Source organism: Elephas maximus, chromosome 7 (assembly GCF_024166365.1).
Source record: "Elephas maximus indicus isolate mEleMax1 chromosome 7, mEleMax1 primary haplotype, whole genome shotgun sequence".
Taxonomy (NCBI): domain Eukaryota; kingdom Metazoa; phylum Chordata; class Mammalia; order Proboscidea; family Elephantidae; genus Elephas; species Elephas maximus.
In genome coordinates this window covers 110,231,258-110,256,825 of record NC_064825.1, presented here as the reverse complement: position 1 = coordinate 110,256,825, position 25,568 = coordinate 110,231,258, and the positions used below count along the sequence as shown (strand labels likewise).

At 37.6% G+C, this 25,568-nt stretch overlaps 1 protein-coding gene across 1 annotated transcript; it reads left to right on the top strand.

The window, feature by feature from the left end:
- Positions 1-18,202: 18,202 nt before the first annotated feature.
- Positions 18,203-19,171, top strand: LOC126080332 (olfactory receptor 5F1-like). The gene has a single exon (XM_049891584.1). The coding sequence runs from the start codon at positions 18,203-18,205 to the stop codon at positions 19,169-19,171; it is 969 nt and encodes a 322-aa protein (XP_049747541.1).
- The last annotated feature ends 6,397 nt before the right edge of the window (positions 19,172-25,568 follow it).

Below are 25,568 nucleotides of genomic sequence, written 5' to 3'. Positions count from 1 at the left end.
CACTGTCAGTACCAAACACTCTATGCCTCCAAACATAAGCACAAAACACATTTGTGTAGCACAAGCCAAAAAGGAAATATTTCCTTTCTGGGTCCAAATGTCCCTGAGCATTCTTGGGACACTGACTGTTACATATTTCCAAAAAGGAAAAATTGCCAAGAAAAAAAATACATGGGGTTCTGAAGAGTAGGGTCAATTCTTGTTATCAGTATTATGATGCTATTGCCCAACAAAATAATTAGGTACATGATGAAAAATATCCCAAAGAGTATCCACTGTAGATTGGGTACATCAGAAAACCCAATGAGAACAAATTCCGTAATTGTAGCGTTATTTGATTCTTCTGCTTTTAATTTGCTTTCCATCTGTATATATGATAAATTTAAGATGGTTAATTAATTCACTATTTTGAAAAGCATATTAACTTCTGTTAATTGGATTGGTACTTGTATAAACCTACATAATTAATGAATTAATTCCCCCATCACCATGCTCCATTTCTAGAGAACGTCACCTGAAACCTCAGTAATGAACTGAGATGCTATTAAAACCAATTTAACAAATAAAATCCTGGTATATTTTATTAAACTTTTATTTTAATGATACTAGAGAAATTGAGAAGTATACACTGTTAGTTAGAGCTTATTTTTCAGGAAAGAGCTCTGATTATTTTACCTCAGTGAGAGGGTGTCTTTGTCTCTTGTTTAGTATCAGTTCTTGGGTTTTTTCTTTGTAAACATACCTAATCAACTTTTCTCAAATCACAACATTTTGGTAATTTTTTTTCACTTAATTTTTCATTCAAAGTTAATTTTAAGACTTCTCCTGTATATTATAAGACTTGTTTTTCTTAAACCACTCCTTTGTTACTGAGGGAATAAATGTGAGCATTATTAGTTTTCTATTTTTGTATCCCTTCCATTGCTAATACGAAATATAAAAAAAAAAACATGAAGCTCAGGGTGCTGTTCAGTAACATTATCGTTTAACACACCTATTCAGTTTGTGATAAATGTTAACCTTTAATTTAATCAAGAAATATGACTCACTCTTCACAATATTTTTTTTCACTCCCTACCCACCTAAGATTCTACTTTACACTGTCATATAATTTTCTTGCAACTAAATCTAAATCCCCCTCTCCCCCACCCCTTCATCATAATTTTCATTTATAAAAGCATAACTCTGATTACACCCAGTTATCATTTACTCTGGCCCTGCATAAGTGCCGAGCATGTGAATGAGACCTGAGAAAAACACAACTGCCTTGCTTCACTTTCTGTTATTGCCCTCAGACAGGTATCAAACAGTCACCAACAGGACATTACTTGACAATTCACATCATGCTTGTTTAATATTTAGTTTCCAACATTTCAAACAATTATTCATGCATTTCCTTCTCTCCTCAAATCTACTACCCCCTACTCCACCATGTAGTCCAATCAGCTGATGATTTTGAATTAACTTTCAATGTGAAGGTAATCAGACAATCATTCCCTCATGTTACTTTATTAGCAGTTTTATTGCCGTTGTTAGGTGCTATCAAGTTGGTTCCGACTCATAGCAACCCAATGTACAACAGAACAAAACCCTGCCTGGTCTGCACCATCCTCACAATCCTTGTTATGCTTGAGCCTGTTGTTGCAGCCACTGTTCCAACCCACCTCGTTGAGGGCTTGCAGGGTGGGAATGGAGCCCTAGAGGAAGCTTCATGATGGAATCTCTGATGCAACACCCAAGCCCACTGCCATCGAGTGGATTCCAATACATATTGACCCTACACGACAGAATAGAACTGGTCCATAGGGTTTCCAAGGAGTGCCTGGGGGATTTGAACTGCCAGCCTTTTGGTAAGCAGCCATAGATCTTAACCACTACACCACCAGGGTTTCTGGAGGAGGAAGGTGCATTGGTTAAGCCATGGGTCCTCCAGTCACACAGCCCCAGGCCGGCTTTATCCAGCTTTGTCTCTTCCAGGCATCCTTCTCCACAGAGGCATAATCCATAATTGGGCTTGTCACAGTGATGAGCACATCAGTAAATCTTAGCTGTTAGCGTTTCTATGTTTATATTTTCTAACTAAAGAAAATAGGACAAATTGAGATGTTCTGAAAACAGAAAAAAGAAAAAAAACCAAAGCTCTCCATTTCCACATAATGGCAATTTTTGTATAATGACCTGGTCTTTGCAATCTAAACATGTCCATAACTGAAGAGTAGGTGCTTTTATTATAAATAATAAATGTTGTTATTATGATCAATTGCCATGCATCTAATTTTATTTAATTTATAATTAGGAAAGTTAGAGGGCTGCATGTGTTATCTTAAGTAATTAACTCATTTTCAAATATAGTTTTAACCAGAATTTCATGTTTTTTCTATTTTATTAGTTGTATCTTGGTCTTCAAATTTAGAACTATGCTTACATAAAATAGCCTATCAAAATAATGACAACTTACCTTTAAAGATTGCATAAAGCTGTCTAAGAGAGTCTAGGTGTTTTGATAGCATATACCTTTCTTTTTTTTTTTTAAGATTTACGTTTTATTCCTGTGGACGTCACTGTGATTCCACAATAGACTTTGCTTGCTTTCAAACTCTAAGTGCTCTTAAATAGGAAAGAGTTGCACTGTCCCTGGGGGAAATCTCTCTTGGGTATTTACTTAATTTAGAGTAGAATGCTTCTGTTTGGCAATAACTCTGGTTTATTTTCAAAATATTTTTCTCTGAATAGATCTGACGTTTTCTGCAACCATTTCTTGGCATCAACCTCAAGCAAACTTGTTTTCCCAGTTAGGGAGAGAGTGCATGGAGGAGTAACACAACTTACTCTCTAGCATTATTTTATGGACAAAGGTAACCTTTCTAGCGATTGCATTTCGGACTTTTGAATATTGATGTGAACTGACCTTCCTTACTCTTACTGCCATAATTCATCCAGATGGATCCTTAGGAAACTCTGCCGTATGTTTTGTCACATGAGCATGCTTCGCTTGGTCTCTTCCCAGTAACGGGTGCTGAGAGCCCCTTTTAGAAGTGGAACTCTGTGTTCCTATGTTAACTTTTGTGACAATAAAAGCATTTCTGCTCACGAAAACAGATGGTTTAAATAATGCTAGGATGCCCACTCAGACATCATGGAAGGTATCTGGCTGATTCAAAGTGCCATGTCACCTCAAAAATAAAAATTTTCACCAATATTACTTAAAACTGAAAATAAAAAATGAAGAAGCTTTCCCCTCATAATCCTTTTTCTATTTCAGCTTCCTCTAGATTTATATGGAGAAGAAATTTCTCAGGCTTGAAATCATTAGCTAAAAATCTGCACCTATTTGTAATTTAATTTGTTTCTTCCTGATTTGAAGTTCTGTGACTATTCATCACTCATCTGTCAGTTTGTCGTACTGTAGTGGCTTGCGTGTTGCTGTGATGCTGAAAGCTATATGACTGGGATTTCAAATACCAGCAGGGTCACTCATGGTGGACAGGTTTCAGCTGAGCTTCCAGACTAAGACGGAAAAGGACGAAGAATCTTGTGGTTTTCTTTTGAAAAAAAATTGGCCAGTAAAAACCTTATGAATAGCAGGAGGCCATTGTCTGATATATGGCCAGGATAAGAGCCCCTCAGATTGGAAGGCACTAAAAATACAACTGAGAAAGAGCTGCCTCCTCAAACTAAAATCAACCTTAATGATGTGGATGGAGTAAAGCTTTGAGGACCTTCATTTGTTGATGTGGCATGACTCAGCATGAGAAGGAACAGGTGCAAACAGCCATTAATAATTGGAATCACAGAATATATGAGGTAAAAATCTAGGAAAATTGGAAATTTTCAAAAATGAAATGGAACACATTAACATCAATATTGTAGGCATTAGTGAGATGAAATGGACAGGAATTGGCCATTTTGAATCACACAATCATAAGGCTTACTACATTGGGAATGCAAAATTAAAGAGGAATGGCGTCACATTCATTGTCAAAAAGAAAATTTTGAGAACTATTCTGAAGTATAACGCTGTCAGTCATAGGATAATATTCATGAGCCTATAAGGAAGATCAGATAATATGACAGTTGCACAAATTTATGCACCAACTTCTAAGGCCAACGATGAAGAGATTGAAGATTTTTACCAACTTCTGCATTGTGAAACTGATCAAACATGCAATCAAGATGCATTGATAATTACTAGCAATTGGAATGCAAAATTTGGAAACAAAGGAGAAGAATTAGTATTTGGAAAATATGTACCTGGGGACACAAATGACTCCAGAGACGGCATGATAGAATTTTTCAAAACCAAAGTTTTCTTTAACAATACCCTTTTTCAACAACATAGATGGTTGCTATACAAATGGACCTCACTAGACTGAATAAACAGGAATTCAGCAGACTACATCTGTGCTAACAGATGATGTAAAAGCTCAATATCATTCATCAGAACAAGGCCAGGGGCTGACTGTGGAACAGATCATCGATTGTTTGTATGCAAGTTCAGTTTGAATCTGATAAAAAAATTGAAACAAGTCCATGCAAACCAAAATAAGACCTTCAGTATATCTCACCTGAATTTAGAGACTGTAACAAGAATAGATTTGGCAACTGAGCACTAATGACCAAACAGCAGACAAATTCTGGAATGACATCAAGGCTATCATACCTGAAGAAAGTAAAAGGCCATTAAAAAGATGGGAAAGAAAGAAAAGACCAAAATGGAGGTCAGAAGACACTAGACTCTGAAACTTGTTCTTGAAAGTTGAGTAGTAAAGGGAAGGGAAGAAATGATGAAGAAAACGAGCTGAACAGAAGACCTCAAAAGGCAGCTTGAGAAGACAGAGTAAAGTAGTGTAATGATATGTGCAAGGATCTGGAGTTAGAAAACCAAAGGGGAAGAACACGCTTGGGATTTCTTAAGCTGAAAGAATTAAATAAAAATTCAAGCATTCAGTTGCAATTTTGAAGGAATCAAGGGCAAAATATTGAATGATGCAGGAAGAATAATAAAAAAAAATAAGGTGGAAGGAACACACAAAGTCACTGTACCAAAAAGAACTGATCGATGTTCAACCATTTCAGGAGGCAGCAGCATATGATCAAGAACTGATGGTCAAACCAAAAACCAAACTCAGGGCCGCCGAGTCAATTCTGACTCATAGCAACCCTACAGGACAGAGTGGGACTGCCCCGTAGAGTCCCCAAGGAGCGCCTGGCGGATTTGAACTGCTGACCCCTGGGTTAGCAGCCATAGCACTGAAGCACTACACCACCAGCGTTTCCAAGAACTGATGGTAGTGAGGGAAAAAGTTCAAGCTGCACTGAAGGCATTAGTGAAAAACAAGGCTTCAGGGATTGATGAAATATCAACTGAGATGTTTCAGCCAACAGATGCATATGGAAGTACTTGGCTGAGCCCAACGCAGGCTGGAAGCCCACTAGGAGCTGTACTTCACAGGACCGTGACACAGAGGGTGTTAGCTTCTGTGAATTTTTCTTTTAGCCAAAGGTAGAAAAATGTGGGAAGCAAGAGAGAGAGTTTTTTACTCTAAGATGTGAAAACAGGACGAAGCATCTTTCTTATTTTTCCTTAGGTTGTGCTTCTTTTCTAAAAGATAGAAAAATGCCAGAGGTCATGATTTTTGTCATCCTAGTTCCCAGCTTAAATGTAGAAATGCAAATTTAGAGACAAAGTTTGAAAAGGAAAGACCTCTGGCAAGAGGTGTCCCTAGACAGGGATTGTGTGGTATAGGAGTGGAAGCAGTCAAAAACAATTGTCCTTACATGGAGTATTATTATCCTGAGGTCCAGGAGCACCACTGTTACACTGTATACCACAGCACTAAGGATGTTCCACCACTCCGTGGGGGCTACTAATGCATTCCTTATTCATGACAGCTCTGTAACACTTCACACTCAAACATGTGAAAAATATATTATAGGCATATTATAGTATACCAGGGGAAATTTTGATCTGATTTCTACTTTCTGCTGAGAGTGCTGTTTCCAGGGGTTTCTAGCTTTTTGCACTCATTAGTACAAATTTCCTTACTGGAAGGTCTCTCCCAGATGCATAACTTTGGTCGTCTTTTTTTGAGATCTACATTTCCAACGTTGACAACTTTTTTCTCAATCTATAAGTAAAAAAAAAAAAAAAAATTTTTTTTTTTAATAAGTATAGAGCTCCAAATGTGTGCCATATAAACATCTAACACTCTCCTTTAAGTAGCTGCCCTTTGTTTTAGGATACCCACTTCCATCAAGTCGATTGGCAGCTTCTTGTGGTTCAGAGTAGAACTGTACTCCATCAGATTTGCAATGGCTGTGATCTTATGGAAGTAGATGACCAAGTCTTTCTTCTGAAGTGCCATCTGGTAGATTCAAAACATCAACCTTTTGGTTAGTAGCTGAGAGCAAACTATTTGTACCACCCCGGAACAGACAGATACCTCTTAATGGTCCTAGATTACTTGTAGGTGAGAGAACACATGCTGCTTTGGCTGAAATTAGAGGAAAGAATTATGAAATTCTGAAAAGGCTATGAAGGTAGGGTCCTGATTTTTTTCAGACTGCTGTAATTAAAATGCATAACTTAAGGCCTGGCACATAGTAGGCTGTATATATATATATATATATATATATATATATATATATATATATATATATATATATATATATATACTGTTGTGCAAAGAAGGATGGAAGAAAACACGAAAGAAGAAGGAATAAGAGGAATAGAATATACAGAGCAGACTACGAGGAGGTGATCATGAGGGTATATGTAGAATATAAAGTAAATGTCTAACAAAAACAAAGTCAAATCACAGCAAACTTCCAAAGGAAAATGTTGGAAGTGGGAATCATTGTATGAAGTAGCAGTGATTTGGTTAAAAAAATTGGGGGGCAGTAGCATATACCACAAAAAATATACCTGTTTCCCTTCCTCTTCCATAAATGAACAAAGCTTCAGTTGGTAATATTTCCCAGCTTTATCAAGGAGTCGTTTGTTAGACTCTCTCCCATTGATGTGGTGGTATTAAATGTGGACAAGGGAAGATGTAATATGTACATTCTGTTTTCTGACCTCAGGCTTCTGTCAGAGTCTAGTCATTGTCCTCACATTCTCCCTGTGTGGAGTATACACTTAGGTATTCTTTTCTTATATAGATCATTGGACACCACATAAATCTGTGTTGACTTGTAGTCACAGTCTTACTGACAAACGGTGTATTACACAACAGGTTAGCACTAAGGTTCTCATTGGTGCCTGCTGCCTAATAACTGTTGTTGTTAGGTGCCCTCAGAAATAACACATAGTAACCCCAAGTGGCAGAGTATAGAGCAGCTCACCAGGTCTTTCTCCCGCTCAGCCACTGGGTTGGTTTGAACCAACAAACTTTCAGTTAGCAACTGATCACTTAACCACTGGGCCACCAGGACTGTTAGCCCTAAAGCAAGTGGTGAATGTGGGAACACGCTATTTGAAGTGAAATAATACAAGCCCTTATTCTGTCAATCAGTGATTAATTCTGTCTCTCTGGTCATGGAGTAGGGACAGGGGATGCTTTGTCCCAGTCATTGAAAGTCAGACACTGGGAATACCTATCACCTCCAAATATAATTATAGTGAAAGAATTGAGAGAGAGTACTACCTCATGGTGTTCTTGTTAGGTGCCCTGGAGTTGGTTCTGACTCACAGCCACCCTACGTACAACAGAAGGAAACACTGCTCAGTTCTGTGCCATACTTACAATCCTAGTGCTTGAGCCCATTGTTGCAGCCACTGTATCCACTCATCTCATTAAGGGTCTTCCTCTTTTTCCCTGACTCCCTACCAAGCATGATGTCCTTCTCCAAGGACTGATCCCTCCTGAGAACATGTCCAAAGTATATGAGTCATAGTCTCACCATCCTTGCTTCTAAGGAGCATTCCCTTTGTACTTCTTCCAAGACTTGTTCATTCATTTGGCAGTCCATGGTGTATTCAATATTTTTCACCAACACCACAATTCAAAGGCATCAATTCTTCTTCAGTCTTCCTTACTCTTCGCCCAGCTTTTGCATGTATATGAGGCAGTTGAAAACACCATGACTTGAGTCAGGCACAACTTAGTCTTCAAGGTGACATTTTTGCTTTATAACAGTTTAAATAGGTCTTTTGCAGTAATTTGCTGAATGCAATGGGTCTTTTGATTTCTTGACTGCTGCTTCTAAGAGCCTTGATTGTGGATTCAAGTAGGATGAAACCCTTGACAACTTCACTCTTTTCTCCATTTACTTGTATGTGATATTAACAATATTGTTTGATAATTTCCACGTTCGGTTTGATCACCTTTCTTGGGAAGAGACGTACATATGGATCTCTTCCAGTAGGTTGACCAGGTTGTTGTCTTCCAGTTTTCTTGGGATAGATAAGTGTGCACTTCAAGCACTGCATCTGTTGGTTGAATCATCTCAATTGGTATTCTGTCAATTCCTGGAGCCTTATTTTTCGTCAATGTCTTCAGTGCAGCTTGAACTTCTTCCTTCAGTACCATCAGTTCCTGATCATATGCTACCTCCTGAAATGGTTGAATGTCTACTAATTCTTTCTGATGTAGTGACTCTGTGTATTCCTTCCATCTTCTATTGATCCTCCATGCATTATTTAATATTTTCCCCATAGAATCCTTCAATATTGTAACTCAAGGTTTGAATTTTTTTCTCCAGTTCTTTAGCTTGAGAAATGCTGAGTGTGTTCTTCCCGTCGGTTTTCTATCTCCAGGCCTTTGCTCATGTCATTGTAATACTTTACTTTGTCTTCTCCAGCTGCCCTTTGAAATATCCTGTTCAGCTTTTTTTTCTTCATCATTTCTTCCTTTTGCTTTAGCTAGTCGACATTCAAAAGCAGGTTTTAGAGTCTCTTATGACATCCATTTTGGTCTTCTCTTTCTTTCCTGGCACAAACCTGAATGTCAGGATGTTGTTGAGGGCCTTGAATTCTAGTAGTTGTAACGTGAGTCACAGTGCATGACACTGGCAAAAGATGTTGCTCACAAATGAGTCCTGGATAGAGGAGAATCCACAGAGATCAGATGCCTAGTTTTCAGAGGCAGTTAAAGCAACAAGAGAAACCACTGAGGGCCAGCCAGCCAATCAATATTACCAGGAGGAGGAGTAGGCCAGAAGATAGAGTAAAAACTTGCTGCAAAAACAAGGCACCAGTTAGGGGAAAAAAAAAAAGTATATATATATATGTACATATATATGCATAGGCACACAAACTCTTGCATATATATATATGAAACAAATAAATGTTTATTTTTAGTGTTTTTAAAACCGATTGTTTAGTTTCCACTTAGAATTGAATTTGTCCTTGCTACTAGCTAAGAGGGAGCCCTGGTGGTGCAGTATTTATGAACTTGGCAGCTAATCCAGACGTCAGCCATTCGAATACACCAGCTGCTCCTTGGAAGCCCTATGGGACAGTTCTACTCTGTCCTATAGGGTTGCTATGAGTTGGAACTGACTTGATGGTAGCTTACTTGTTTGTATGTTTGTTAATTTTTTGAAGCATTATTTTGGGTGAATGAAGATTGAAGAACCTCTACATTTAGTTAAGTTCTTCCACTGGAAAACCTGGCATTTGATATGATTTTGTTTTGATTATTTGTAAACACATTTTCATTATTGTTAATAATTAGTCCTTAGCTGTCTGGAAGAAGAGCATCTCATCCTTTCTTGGAATGAAAAAATTTTAGAGCTTTGCTAATCAAGAACCTTCTGGCCTAACTGGGGAAACTGAGGATACAGAGCTAAAGATTTGCTCTTGATTAGATACCACCTGTGAAATAGCATAATTTAGAATATAGTCTTCACCTGATGCGTTTAAAAAAGTGACCGGCATTTTTCCATGGATTGTGCCATACCTAAACTCTCCTCTACCAAAGCCTTATAGTTTAATTACCTACCTGAACAGCACTGGGTTTTGTAATACAATAAATTTTCTTAAAAACAGCTAAAATCTATTTCTGTCCATGCTTTCTGCAGTAGGCTATTCAAAAGAAGTTTGCTGTTTTTTATGCCCTTGTTTTTATCTCTGGGTCATAAACCTACTAAGCTCATATACGTGTGGGCCGTTGCATGTAATATAGTGACAGCATCTTCAATATATAATGTTCTTCAATGTTTTCTTAACAACCACATGTTCAAATTGAGCGTCTGTCAAACACCCAAGACTCTCTTGGAATTATCTACTTGATTGTTATAGATCCTTGCATAGATGCTTTTGGTAACTGCCTCTTGATAACTAACTACCTTAGTTCAGAATGAAGGTGGAAGAAAAAAAAAAGACTGTAAACATTCATTAATTCCCAGTGTGCTCATTCAGAATTTGTTCTTTTGGGACCTGACTATAATCGTCTTTGTTCAATGAGCCCTCCACTTAAAAGAAGTACAAAGTTAATACAGCCATGTGCTGCATAACACCCTTTCAGGTAACATTCGACTGCATGTAAGTCCACGGCCCTACAAGGTTGTACTAGAGTTCAGAAATCTCCATCAGAAAATGGGACTTGGTGGACATAACTGGACATAGGGAACACAACACCTTCCTGCCTGCAACATGTGTATCTCATATTCTTTGTATACAAAATGATCAGGCTGCCAGGCTTACAGTGGTACAAAACCTATATATAACCTATAATACATATGTCTTGATAATCATAATAAATGCCCATTTTACTGACTTGTGTGTATACTGTACTATACTTTATATCATCCCTGGGTTATCAATGTTCAACTTACATATAACCCATAGTTACAAACCCACCCCCATAAAGCCCATTATAGTAAAAAGTCAAGGTACATACAATGGTTGATAATAAACAAAATGAGTGTTACTTTTGATGAACATCAAAATATTATTATCATAATATTATTATATTTAACATGCTTTAGAGCATTTGGAAGTATTTATTTTTTATGCAAAAATATATACTATATACTAATACTAACATTTGGCTGACATTAGATACAAACCATACCTGTTCTGACTTATGTACACACTTGACGTAAAGACAGACTTTGGAAGAGAACTCATTCTTAATCCAAGGACTGCCTGCATATAATATGATGTTTGCACAATGTCCAAATCACATAAAATTCTATTTCACAGAACTTATCATGGATGTTTAAGACACACGACAGTATTAGTCTTTCTGTAATATTTTTAAAATTTCAAACTAAACACACTAATTTTTATTAACCCAAGTCATTGAGTATCATGATTTCCCCAGTATGAAAAGTATAGCAGACCCATAATCCGTTGCCACTGAGTAGATTCCGAATCATAGTGACCCTATAGGGTAGAATAGAACTACCCCACAGGGTTTCCAAGGAGCAGTTGGTGGACTCAAATTGCCAACCGTTTAGTTAGCAGCTGAGCTCTGAACCACTATGCCACCAGGGCCCCAATAAAGCATAAATAATATTTAAATTACAAACAATTCTTACATGTCTATTAAGTTAATTTCAGATTATTTCCTGAGCATGATTTTTATTACACTGTTTTCAGCTTACAATGGAGTCATGTACTTGTGCAAGCATTAAGTTACAAATTCTAAAATCTGCCCATAAGGTGAAAGTTGTGCATTTTCAAAATAGTCTTAAAATTACATTAAATCATCCATAGCATTCAGTTGTGGCTGTATAAACATAATCAGTATAACAAATTTTTCCTCAACAAGATAGAAAAAAAAAAAAAAAAGGAGTAACTCTTTCCATCTGAACACCCAGGGGAGTTACTGGCTTATGGTTCAGCTGCTATGGCTACACATAAAATTACTCCAAAAGTTAGAGGTTTAGAAGAACACTTTTGTTAAGCTCACAGATTCTGTGGGCTAGGAATTGAATGACAACAGGAATGGGTCATCTCTCCTAGACAGTGGAGCCCCAGCCAGAAAGACCAGAAGGTTGGGAATAATTGGATTACTGAGGACTGGCACCATCTGAAGGCATCACGCACAGGACTCTATGTTGGTTATTGCATGTGGACCAAAGCAACTATACATGGCCTCTCCATGTAACTAGGTTATACACAACATGGTAGCCTGAGGGAGTTGAAACATCATACATAGCAGCTCAGGGCTCCAGAAACAACTGTCTTAGTACACAATGTGAAAGCTGTATAGTCTTCCTGGCCTACCCTTGGAAGTCATGCAAAGTTACTTCTATTGCATTCCATTCTTTAAAAAAGTGAATCAGAAGTCCACTCAGAGGCCGTGGAGGGGCGGGGGTGGGGGGGAGGGAGAGACAGACCATGTTTCTTAACAAAGTGGTGAATTTGTCACATTGTAGCATCGCATGTGGAGTGAGAGTTGATGTTGTAACCAACATTGGAAAACACAATATGGCACAACTTGAGTTTGTTTTTTGTAGTTTCATTTATGTTGATTCTTTTTGATTGTTTGCTCATTTAACCAAGGGTTATAGTTGTATCTGTTTGTATTAAATATATGTAAGATATATGGTTTGAGAGAGATGTACTATGAAGATAATAGAGCTTACACTTCAAGGTGCCTTTCTTGCCCAAGTCCTTTCCAAGTTACCTAGGAGGTACCATAGTATTCACATACTTACATATTTTGTAAATTTTGCAAAAGTTAATTTTAATCACGGCATTAATGTCTGCTGTCTCTGTCCTCTCTGACTCCCTCTGTGTCCACAGCCACTTTCGTAGTGTGATATGTTAGTGATTACAGGTATTAGAGGTTCTGGATAAAAAAAGTAAAGTTGAGGATATATTTAGCTTGGGTTTATGTTGTTTGCAGAAACTCTGGATATAGTTAGTTTATTGCTAGCAAGGTTTCACATAATTTATTGCTAGGATTAAAACTGTCTGACTCTAATGCTAGTATTCTTAATATCATACTACTGTCATAGGGATCAGGCTTTTGTGTCTTTAACTTGAAAAGAGTATAGTCTATCCTCAGATATTTATAAACCTTCCCACTAGTTGTCACCTCACTATTTGCATCAACACATCTTTCTGCTCTTATTACTCACTATGACCCCACCTGTTGTTAGCTTATTTGGAAGTATGCAATTAATTGTGAGTTATTTCCTCTTTCAGCATTTCATAAGTAATTTTGAATTTGGAATGCATTTTTTTTTTTTTCTAAAGGCAACCAACAGAGCTTTATTAACTTCATTTGCCAATTCACTTGGGTTCATCCTTGACTGCCATTTATTGATTCAAATGAAAAAATCTTTTTTTTTTTTTTTGGTTGCAGTGTATAGTCAAGCATTTTTTGTTGTGTGTTTTTTATTTCTTTTATTCTTTGGTAATTAAGTCTGCCTTCTCACACTTAATGTGATTTTTTTTTAATACAATTGTCCAATTGCCTAGTTATATGTCAATTATTATTTGTAACCCTTTGTCTAAAAGTAGACTGAAATATCTTTAAGTAAGTTCTAAGCTACTGGTGACAGTAAATATCTTTTCATAGCTGGAAAATGCATTGCCTATTGTATAGGTCAACAAATGGAACTCAGCTCTTTGAAGCTCAAGTTCCATAGAAAAATGAAAGATTATTTTTCCTATTGGCTTGAAATCTCAGCTCTCATTCTACTCTCACACTGCAGATATGGACTTAATATGTAGTTGTTGTTAGTGCTGATGAGTTAATTCTAATTCATGGAAATTTCATGTCTGCTGAGTAGAACTACTCTATAGGGCTTTCCAGGTTGTGACCTTTTGGAAGCAGAACACTAGTCCTATCTTCTGAGTTGCCTTTAGGTGGGTTTGAATCACTCAACTTTTGTCTAGTAGTTGAGCACTTAACCTTTTTTTGACACTCAGGGACTCCTGGACTTAACACAGATAAAGCCCATTGCTGTCGAGTTGATTCTGACTCATAGTGACCCTATAGGACAGAGTAGAACAGCCCCATAGGGTTTCCAAGGCTGTAATCTTTATGGAAGCAGACTGCCATGTCTTTCTCCTGCAGCCTCCCTCAAATAAATTGAAATAATGCAGTTAATTGCATGACAGAGGGTCTTGTTCTAGAATGACAGCTTAAGAAGCTCCACAGACCTGGTCCCCAGCAAAACACAGTAACTGATGGAATTACAAAATCACAACCATTTAAAGTCTCTGTTAATTGCCCAAAGAGCACAAAGCAAATGAGCAAACGTTTATTCAGGAAAAATATCTACTAAACCTTGGTAAAAACAGTGAAAGTTTGTGGTTTGTGAGTCGTGAGCTACTCCTTGCCTTCCTCTCTTCCAACTCTTCGTGATAGAAGCTCTAATTTCGGTAAGTGTGGTCATGAATATTGGACTCTCTCCCTACTCAACTCCCAGACAAGGCCAATCGTGTCTCCCCGGAAGTGACAGACTGCCACCGCTTTTTATCCTCACCAGCTACAGGTTGCAGAGACTAAATTCTAGATGAGTGAGTCCAAGAAGTCAGGGACTGCCTTCTTCTCTCCAGCCAACCGACACTTACAAGGTAGAAACTCTACTCCAGGCTTGATGGATCAGAAATACTGAGGACTCAAACACCTTTCCCAGTTGACTTTTAAGGTGGAGGTTCCACACTAGGAGAGGCAAGATTAGAAGAAGAGAGGCTGCCATCCCAGCTCAGCATCATGGTTGTAAAGCAGGGATGTCACTCTCGAAGAAGTGTACTGTTGCCTCTTCTCCAAGCTGGGAACTCTCTTTCTTGCCCAGAGAGAAAGACAGACTGTAAGAACAGGAAGCTCCAAAGCTCTCCTCAAAGGAATTGGATTTATTAGGAATAGAACGTGAGGGAAGTGCATTCCTGAGAGTGTTATCAGAAATAAAAGAGATTCTGGAGGTAAGCATGAAAGCATCAGGTAAACAACAAGGCAGCTAGTTTACCAGACAAATTCAGAGAAAGATATAATTAAGCAGAGTTGTTCTGGATTCAGTTCAATCTCAAAGACTGACCTCAATAACTACCCTTGCAAAGGGGGCCAAATTAAATTGTGGAGAAATTTGTGTCCCAGGACATTGCTAAAAAACAACGGAGCAATCAGTTGGTAATTAGCGAAGTCTAGCAGTTGGAGACTGATGGACAAATTGGCCAACAGCTTAACAGAGAGTTCAGGGAAAGATAGTCAAAGAAAGTCCTGACAACCATCATGCCAGGGTAACTGCACATATGCCTTGGTTATGCCCTCTGAGGAGCAACACCAGAGGCTTCATAATGAAGGGAAAATAGGTTTCAATAATATACTCCAACCAAGTCAGCAATAATACACAAGCAAGACAAACTAGTAAGCCCTAGGAGGGGTAAGTATCCACAGTTGTTACAACATATTATCTAAAATGTCCAGTGTTCCATTATGAAATGTTCGAGATCACTAGCCATTAGAGAAACACAAATCAAAACCACGGTGAGATATCATCTCACCTTGCCATTACTGGCATGAATAAAAAACAAAAAACAGAAAATAATAAATGTTGGAAAGGTTGCAGGGAGATTTGAACTCTTATGCAGTGCTGTTGGGAATACAAAAGGGTACAACCATTTTGGAGAATGATATGGAGCTTCCTTAGAAAGCTAGAAATACAAATATCATAAGATCCAGCAATCCCACTCCTGGGAATATATCCTAGAGAAATAAGAGCTGTCACATGAATAGACATATGCATGCCCATGTTCATTGCAGCATTGTTCCCAATAGCAAAAAGATGAAAACAACCTAGATGTCCATCAATGGATGAATGGATAAACAAACTATGGTACATACACAAGATGGAGTATTACACGACAATAAAGAACAACAATGAATCTGGGAAGCATCTCACAAAATGGATGAACCTGGAGGGCATTATGCTAAGTGAAATAAGTCATTCAAAAAAGGACAAATATACGAGACCACTACCATAAAAACTCATGAAAAGATTTCCACACAAAAAGAAACAATCTTTTATGGTTACTTGAGTGGGGGGGAGGTGAGAATGGAAAATCACTAAATAAACAACGGATAAGTGGTAACTTTGGTGAAGGGTAAGATATTACACAATACTGGGGAAGCCAGCACTCCCTGTCCAAGGCAAGGTTGTGGAAGCTCCGTAGACACATCCAAACTCCCTGAGGGATCAAATTACTGACCAGAGGGCTGTGGAGACCATAGTGTAGGGAACAAGTATCTCAATTGCCATAAAATTATTTATAAAGAAAACGTTCTGCATTCTACTTTGGGTCTTAAAAGCTTCTGAGCAGCCATCAAAGATAATTCACTGGTTTCACCCCATCTGGAGCAAGGGGGAATGAAGAAAACCAAAGACACAAAGGAAATATTAGTCCAAAGACTAAGGAACCACAACCACCACAGCCTCCACCAAACTGAGTCCAGCACAACTAGACGGTGCCCGGCTGCCACTACTGACTGCTCTGACAGGGATCACAATAGAGGGGACCAAACGGAGCTGGAGAAAAATGTAGAACAAAAATCTAACTCACAAAAAAAGATCAAACTTTCTGGCCTGACTGAGACTGGAAAAACCCTGAGAATATGGTCCCTAGATGCCCTTTTAACTCAGTAATGAAGTCACTCCTGAGGTCCACCCTTCATCCAAAGATTACACAGGCTCGTAAAACAAAATGAAACTAAAGGGACACACCAGCCTAGGGGCAAGGACTAGAAGGTAAGAGGAACAGGAAAGCTGGTAACAGGGAGTCAAAGTTGAGGTGGGAGAGTGTTGACATGTCGTGGAGTTGGTAACCAATGTCACAAAACAATACATGTACTAATTGTTTAATGAGAAGTTAGTTAGTTCTGTGAATCTTCATCTAAAATACTATATATATATAAAAGTAAATAAAGTAAAATGTCCAGTGTTCAGTAAAAAATGTTAAAGCACGCAAAGAAACGGATTAGTGGAAACCATACCCAGGAAACAAGGAGACAACAAAACTGCCTGTGTGAGAGCTCAGATGTTGGACTTGATAGACAAAAGACTTCAAAGCAGCCAATATAAATATGTTTATTAAAGAACTCACATACAGAAACACTAACTGTGGGAAAGATATAAATTTGACATTTTGCTGTTTATTTGAAATAATCTAAAAATACCAAAAATGAGGCAATATGATTAATTAATTAAAATTATTTAATCTGACTCTGGTGAAGGCTTTAAAATTACACAGAGATCAGAGACCACCTTATGATGCAAGCTCCACATAACTTGGAACCTCAACAGCTTTGAAGTACATTTACACATGTTCAGTGTCATATTTTCTTTGAGACTAGAGTTTCTGCCTTTAGAGAATTGGTACCACAATTAACACTTACAGACAACCCCCACAGTTCCCCAGTCCCCCTGAGATAAAACAAAATAAAAGTGTCTCACCATGTATTTACTCAGAAGGAAACTCAAAGAGATATTTTAACATCGTACAGCATTTTCTAAAAATGAAGTTTTTCATCTTTTTATGTTTTCACTCCTAAGAACTCCTAATATTAAAGAAAATGATAAACTACACAGGTGAGACACTATCTGGGAAGGAAGTTCAAAGGATCTGGTAAAGTCATTCACTGGGATGGGGAGATACCATGACTGTTGCTACCTGGCACAAATTTGATATTTGGACCAGCCTTCTAAATAGAAAAACAATTTGGCTCACTTTTCAAAGGTTTTTCATGACTCTATAAAGAATGTTAAAATATCACTTAGCTGAGAGTGTCATTCTTTTGCTGCTTAGGGTTACACAAAAGCTATTTCTAGAGGCAATGCATGAATTTTGGAAAATATTGCACAGAGTAGTTTTAAGGAATAGAAAATATTATCCTTGTATTAAGTCCATGTAGTTGTTCAGAGAATTGGAGAGACTTCAGCAAGAATATTTTTATCCTTTGCATTTGATTGTAAGCTGGTATAAAGGAATGAGTAAAATACATTTTGCATTTTCAAAAACACAGCAGGAATCTGGGGACTTAGAGAAGTGATTTTGAAGGCCTACAACCCAGATTCATTACAGATAATTGCTTATTAAAATCAAATGCCTTTTCCATTTGTCCTCTATTTGTTTTCTCTCATTTCATTAATTCCATCTACTATACTATATTATCCTAGGTTATTTTTTTTTCACCATGAGTGAATGTCTTCATTAGCATTTCTACTTCTTCCTACAAAGTTTTGCAGAGGAAATGATTTAAACATAATACAAAGTTTAAACAAATCATATTTGTAACAAATGACCAGAAAAAACTGTACCTCACTGACTGAGTTCATCCTGCTGGGATTAGCAGACACCCTGGAGCTACAGATCACTCTCTTTTTGCTCTTTGTTGTGATTTACACACTCACAGTCCTGGGGAATGTGGGGACGATCCTGCTAATCAGGGTGGACTCTCGACTTCACACACCCATGTATTTCTTCCTGGCTAACTTGTCCTTTGTGGATGTTTGCTACTCATCCACCATCACCCCAAAGATGCTGGTAGATCTATTGTCTGAGAAGAAAACCACCTCCTTTGCTGGCTGCTTCCTGCAGATGTATTTCTTTATTGCCCTGGCAACAACCGAATGCATCCTCTTTGGGTTAATGGCCTATGACCGCTATGTGGCCATATGTAACCCACTCCTTTACTCCTTAATCATGTCCAGGACAGCCTGCCTTAAAATGGCAGCTGGGGCCTTTACAGCAGGATTGCTGAACTCCATGGTTAACACAAGTTATGTAAGCAGCTTACCATTTTGTGGTTCCAATATCATCCATCACTTCTTCTGCGACACCCCCCCTCTTTTTAAGCTCTCTTCTTCTGACACACACCTGAATGAAAGCATCATTTCCACTTTTGCTGGTGTGAACATGGTCGGTGCTCTGCTTGTCATCCTTACTACCTACTCCTACATTCTCTTCACCATCTTTCGTATGCATTCAGGGGAGGGGAGGCGCAAAGCGTTCTCAACTTGTGCCTCCCACTTGACTGCTATAATTCTGTTCTGCGCAACTGTCACCTATACTTATCTGAGACCCAATTCTAGCTACTCCCTGCGTCAGGACGAAGTGGCTTCCGTGTTCTACACAGTGGTGATTCCCATGCTGAACCCTCTGATCTACAGCATCAGGAATAAGGAAGTAAAGAAGGCTTTGTGGAATGTGATTACCAGGAAAAGAATCTTTCATTTCTGTCATTGCCTGGTTTATTTTCTGAACTAAATAGAGTAATTAACTTTCAAAGCCTAGTTCAAACATAAGGTTTCCATTAGAATATTTTCAGAGTAAACACATTCTGTTAATACTCAAGTATCTGTATCTGATTTGGGATAAGATTCATTAGAAGACTAATGCTGGAACATGGAATGTTCATGTTATAATCATTCTATGTTCTCACTGGGTCTTTAAAAATAAAGTTTATTTATAACGAACTCTTGGCTGTGGAAAAAAGAAGATTAAATATTCAGACACAAAAGTCACAATATCACATGGAGCTAATCATGTAGAATATTTTCGACCATCCATTCGATCTCTTTTTACCACTTCTAAGATAAATGTTATCTAAGATAAACGTTAGCTTTTTTTTTTATATATATAACATACATTTCAAAATGCTTTAAAGTAATAATGGATTTTCCTTTTTAATTGATACATATCATGGAGGAGATGCTTAAGTTAAACTTCAGGGCTATAGTTTTATTACCACTCTAAACTTCTGACTTTTTATCTCTCTTTCCCTATCCATACACACATACGCTTCTTAAAAAATAAACAAGAGTTTATACAAAAACTTTCTGTCAAGAACACTGCTGACTGATTTCAATGTATTACAGCACTGCTTGGGTTCCTTACCCTTCTCTTCAAAATTTTCGAAATGCTTTTTCCCCTTTATCTCTTCTGGGCTCACACATGCACAAGTATTCAGGTGCACACCCACACACACAGCAAAAACAAAAGCAAAACGAACAAATGAGCCCATACAACACACTCAGCTGCTACAAAGAGTTCGAGAGACGCACACTTTTAAGTAGGTAGATCAATCTTCAATGGATGAACCTGACCCATATTCTTTAGTAGGTTCATGAGTTTCCTCTTCATAGAGATATTCTCTCAACTGTCAATAAAGATCAATTGAAACCTATCTCAATATTAATGTTAAGCCCTATTGACATGGAGTAAAGCATCAAGGTTTTACAATGTTTGTTTTAAGGGAATCAAACATCGATCGCAATATTGGGCATTAAATAGCAAATTTATGTTCCTTCCAGTGTAAAATTTAGGGTTAGAAACAATGTTTTAGAGATGAAATAACGTTATGCTGAAGTTTGAGGTTTTCAGCACCTCTTAATTTAAACCATGTTCTCTGCTATGTAATTCAGCTGTCCTCGATCTGATTAATCTCATTTACAAAGTCTACAGATATTGCCAACTTTGGAAGCTGGCACTGCTTTGTGATGCTGGGTCCATTTCAATTCATTGTATATGTGTTTTACGTAAATTTTGGTACTTTCTCAAACTCATCGTTACTTGTAGTAAAATGTTTTTATTTTTTGTTCTCGCATGCCCTTGTTTATTGTCCAAAGTATTTATGTGGGAAAAAAATATTTTCTCTAACTCAAAAGAACTTTAAAAGCAACAAGAAATGCTAGCTATTAGATATAATGTGATTTCTTCATCTGACTCATTCCTTAACATTTGACAACATTTATTAAATCCTTTTTTATGAAAGGTAATACTTTTTTGTCTCTTTGCTATAGTATCTCTGTTTTTTGTTTTTGTTTTAATTTTTATTTCCCAGTCTCTTTCATTTTCACTTGGCTATTTGATGTTACACCCTTCCCAAATATGCACAGTTATCAATTAATGTTTTGTCTTTGCTCAATTTTTTGGAACAATGAATTTGTTAATTAAGGGAATTTGAAATCTTGCCACTAGGTTAGGTTCTGCTCAGGATATTAATTAGTAATTAGGTGAGGCTAAAATAGAGACCTGTTTATAAAACATGGAAACGTTACAAAGCTGAAAAAGTAAACAAATAAGTTAGAAGAAATAAAGGAATTTAAGAATCACATGGATGCAAATAATAGACCAAAAACAATAAGGTAATGTTATTAAGAAATAACGTTCCATATTTTGATGGAAAATAAATGTGTGCAAATGATTTAATATTAATGTATAAATTTTTTTGATTCACTTAATTAAATGTCAAATAACATGCACAGCATACTTTGTATAGTTTTATTAAATATGGGAAGTCGTGCTTCTCATTATAAAATTAGTCCAATGCCCTAGTTAATTGAAGTAATGATTCCATTTAAATTCACACTGGCCAAATAAAACCAACGATGCTGTGTTAATTGATAGCAAGATGTTTCAGAGTACAGACATAAACACTACTATGTTAAGAAGGTAGTTCCCAAATTGGTCAGGTGTCTAGAAAAGAGTCAGATTAGAAGCTGTTGAGTTAATCTGAGACTATTTAATCTGTAAAACAGGAATTCACAAATAATGTAATAGCTGTACTGAAAATATAGAACATATGTTAAATAAAACCAAAAAACCAAACTCATTGCTGTCGAGTCCATTCTGATTCATAGTGACCCTATAGGACAGAGTAGAACTTCCCCATAGAGTTGCCAAGGAGCACCTGGTTGATTCAAACTGCCTACCTTTTGGTTAGCAGCCATAGCACGTTACCACTACGCCACTAGGGTTTCCGTATGTTAAATAGAATAAGTCAAATACAGAATGTCAAACAGAAACTATGATATCAAAAGTAAAAATGCAGTCACTCTAGCTAAACTTAATAGAATTTACTGCTTTACTGGGAACTTTGTACGTACTATTGTTAAACAGTTAAACTTATTTTCATTAAATTTTGATATCTTCAATGGTTCTGTGAAAATGTTGCATATATCCATTACATCAGAGGTGTTCGGTAACAACAAAAATGATTGCCCCCAGCTTTGTTACTAATGTAAAAAACAAAACAAAACCCGTTGATGTCGAGTGGATTCCGACTCATAGTGACACTATAAACCAGAGTAGAAATCCCCACAGGGTTTCCAAGGACTGCCTGGTGGATTTGAAGTGTCAACGTTTCGGTTAACAGCCTTAGCACTTAACCACTACACCACGGGGGTTTTGTTGCTTATGTGGGAGGTGATAAATACCGACCCTGTACAGAATTTTGCATTTTGCAAGCCAAGGATCAACCTGATTAAGGTCTAAGTCAAAATTTCTCGGAATTTCTGAATTGGGCTGCAAGCCCTCAACCTCCAGAACTTGTATGAACATTTAAACCATGCATATTGTCAAAAAGAGAATGTAATTTTTTAGCTGAGTTTTTATTGAGGACATGTCTGATTTATTAATAAACTAGTAGTAAAAGCAGCAAGATGAGAAAAAAAGCATGATTTGGAGGGAGCATGGGGTTAGAAGCTTTATTTTTGTGGGAAACAGTATGCTTATGTCAGCAGCATGGGGAAAAAAAAAAAGTGAAAGGAGTTGAAGTTCTGCTCCGCGAATCATAAAATCCTCCTGCCCAGACCCTGTGTCACAGAAGGAGACTGTGTATCAGAAGCATTAGAAACGGTAGACTTGGGGAACATTAGACAGAAGGAACAAACAACACAGTTAAAGAGCAAAAGGTAAAGATATAACTGTGGCTGCTGGTAATGCCATAGCTGCGTTCCCTGGAGCAGTTTACCAGCTGACCGTGGGCTCATAAAGCGACATCGGAAGCAGAGCAACAAGCAACAAGTTCTGTTTTGAAATGGGCCATTGCCACTACTTTATTTCCTATTTCTTAATTATTACTCTCCCTTTAATAATATTATATATTTCCCTTTTTTCCCTGGGCGTAAGCTGATAGTTTCGTATGAGACTAAGTGATGTTGTTAGCTGCCTTTAAGTTGGCCCTGGACTTTATGCAACTCCACGCTCTACAAAATGGAATGCTGCTTGGTCCGGCACCGCACCGTGATCGGTTGTGGGTCAGGTCATTGTGATCCATAGGGTTTTCTGGAAGTAGATCACCTTTCTACCTAGCACGTATTAATCTGGAAGGTCTGTTGAAACCTGTTCAGCATCACAGTAACACACAAGCCTCCACTGACAGACGGGTGGTGGCTGTGTATGAGCCGCACTGGCTGGGACTCAAACCCAGGTCTCCCTCACAAAGGGAAAGTGAGGATTCTACAACTCAACCACTGTAAAAAACTCTATAATGCATACTTCTTTTCATTTCTCCTTTTAACTGATTTAAAAAAGCCATTTTATATGTATATGTATGTGTGTGTGTGTGTGTATGTATATGTACATGTATGTGTATATAAACTCTATGGGGCAGTTCTACTCCATCCTATAGGATCGCTATGAGTCGGAATCGACTCGAGGGCACTGGGCTGGGTATGACTTAGGTTGGGCCTACAAAATGTAGAAATGTCATCTATCTGACAATAACAGCACAAAGGTATGTGGGAACAAAGCTGTAGAGGAGTAAGGAAATAATACCTGATGGTAGCTAGCACAAGTCTACTGGAACAAATGAAGAGAACCAGCAATGGCAAATAAGATGGTTAATGCAGTAAACAGTATAAATACGTATTTCTCCATTTTTTTTCTTTCTTTTCTCAATCTCTTTAATTACATAAACCTACATAAAGTAATGGGCTCAACATAGCAAGGATTGTAAAGATGGCACAGGAATGGGCAGTGTTTCATTCTGTTGTACTTGGGTCACTACGAGTCAGAACAGACTTGATGGGTACCTAACAACAGCAACCAATATATAAAGTAATAATTATAATAATTTATTTTGGAGTTTGTAACATAAAGAAATGCAAAAAATATAACAATAATAGCCAAAAGGGGGAAAAAAGAGGGTAAAGCTATACAGAAGTATAGCTATCAATGTTGTTAGGTGCAGTCAAGTTGGTTTCAACACATGGAGACCCTGTGTACCACAGAACGAAACACTGCCCAGTCCTGCACCATCCTCACAATCACTGTTACGCTTGAGTCCATTGTTGCAGCCAGTGTGTGAATCCACCTCTTTGAGGGTCTTCCTCTTTCTGCTGACCCTGTACTTTACCAAGCATGATGCCCTTCTCCAGAGACTGATCCCTCCTGACAACATGTCCAAAATGTGTGAGATACAGTCTCACCACCCTTGCTTCTAAGGAGCATGCTGGCTGTACTTCTTCCAAGTCAGATTTGTCCGCTCTTTTGGCAGTCCCTGGTATGTTCAATATTCTTCGCCAACATTGCAATTCAAAGATATTAATTCTGTCTTCCTTATTCATTGTCCAGCTTTTGTGTGCATATGATGTGATCGAAAATACCATGGCTTGGGTCAGGTGTACCTTAGTCTTCAAGGTGACGTCTTTGCTTTTCAAAACTTTAAAGAAGTCCTTTGCAATTCCTGTCATTAGAACTATGTTAATACAAATTTGAAGGAGTCACTGATAAGTTCAGGTGTATATTGTAAACTCTAGAGCAAACGCTAAGAAATAACTCAAGAAATGGTAAAAATATTATTAAAAGTTATACTAGAAAATTACCCAAGTATTGCAGAAGAAGGAATGAAGAAGCAAAAGCAACACAAGATATATAGAAAACCAAAAGTAAAATGGCACTAAATACAAATAGATTAAATGATTCAGTCAAAAATCAGAGGTTGTCAGACTGGAAAAAAATAGAACTGAATGTCTGCTACCTACAGGTGACATACTTTAAATTCAAAGACGGAAATAGATTGAAAACGAAACAATGGTGTTTGCATAGGCATTGTCTGCTTTGCCCTCCTCAAAAAGTGATTGCTTTTAAAAGTAACAATATAACCAAAAAAAAAAGAGAAAAGGAAATAGATCTGTAAGTTTCCAGAGAGAGACAGTCGATGGGGCTCAAAGCTCATAATGGAAAGTTGGAAAATTTAGCCACAGGCAGAAGTAGTGTGAGTTCCTCTGTTGTAGTCAGAAGTACAGGAGAAGAATGGGCAGATGTTTTTGTAGATGCCTGTAGATTTTCATATTTATTACCAGGGGTATGAGCACATTCCTGTTTGATAGCTTCTATTTCCTTTTTTAACATAAATGTAAGGAAGCTTGGTGAATGGAATGGGAGGAAGGGACATCAGAAACTGTAGAATAGCAAAAAAGATTTTGAAATATTCATAGCTGAAAGACTTTGTTTAGGCCAGTGCGGCACACTGAAAGACCCAAATAGAGTTTGATGAAGGGATTATTTAGAAAATGTGAACGGTAATAACGTGATTATCAGGCGGTGAGATGTCACCGCCAGAGTTAACACCAAAGAAGCAAGAGGAAGAACCTATTCTGGAACCTGAAGAGGGCTGTAGCCAAATGGGAGAGCTGCATGATAAGATATATGGCCTTAAATAGGGAAAAAATGCCACCACAGATGGTCGGCACAACTGAGACGAGCTGAGGAAAAATTACATTACTCGTTTTCTTCTCAACTTTTAATCTCTTATGCGTGGCTTCCATTGGCTGAAAAAAAAAAAAAAAAGGATAAACGGTTGCCATCGATTCCAACTCATGGTAATTCCATGAGTATCAGAGAAGAGCTTGCTCCATATGGTTTTCAATGGTTGATT

Excerpts from the sequence above, each read along its gene's own strand:
- LOC126080332 (XM_049891584.1), top strand. The coding sequence starts at position 18,203 with ATGACCAGAAAAAACTGTACCTCACTGACTGAGTTCATCCTGCTGGGA.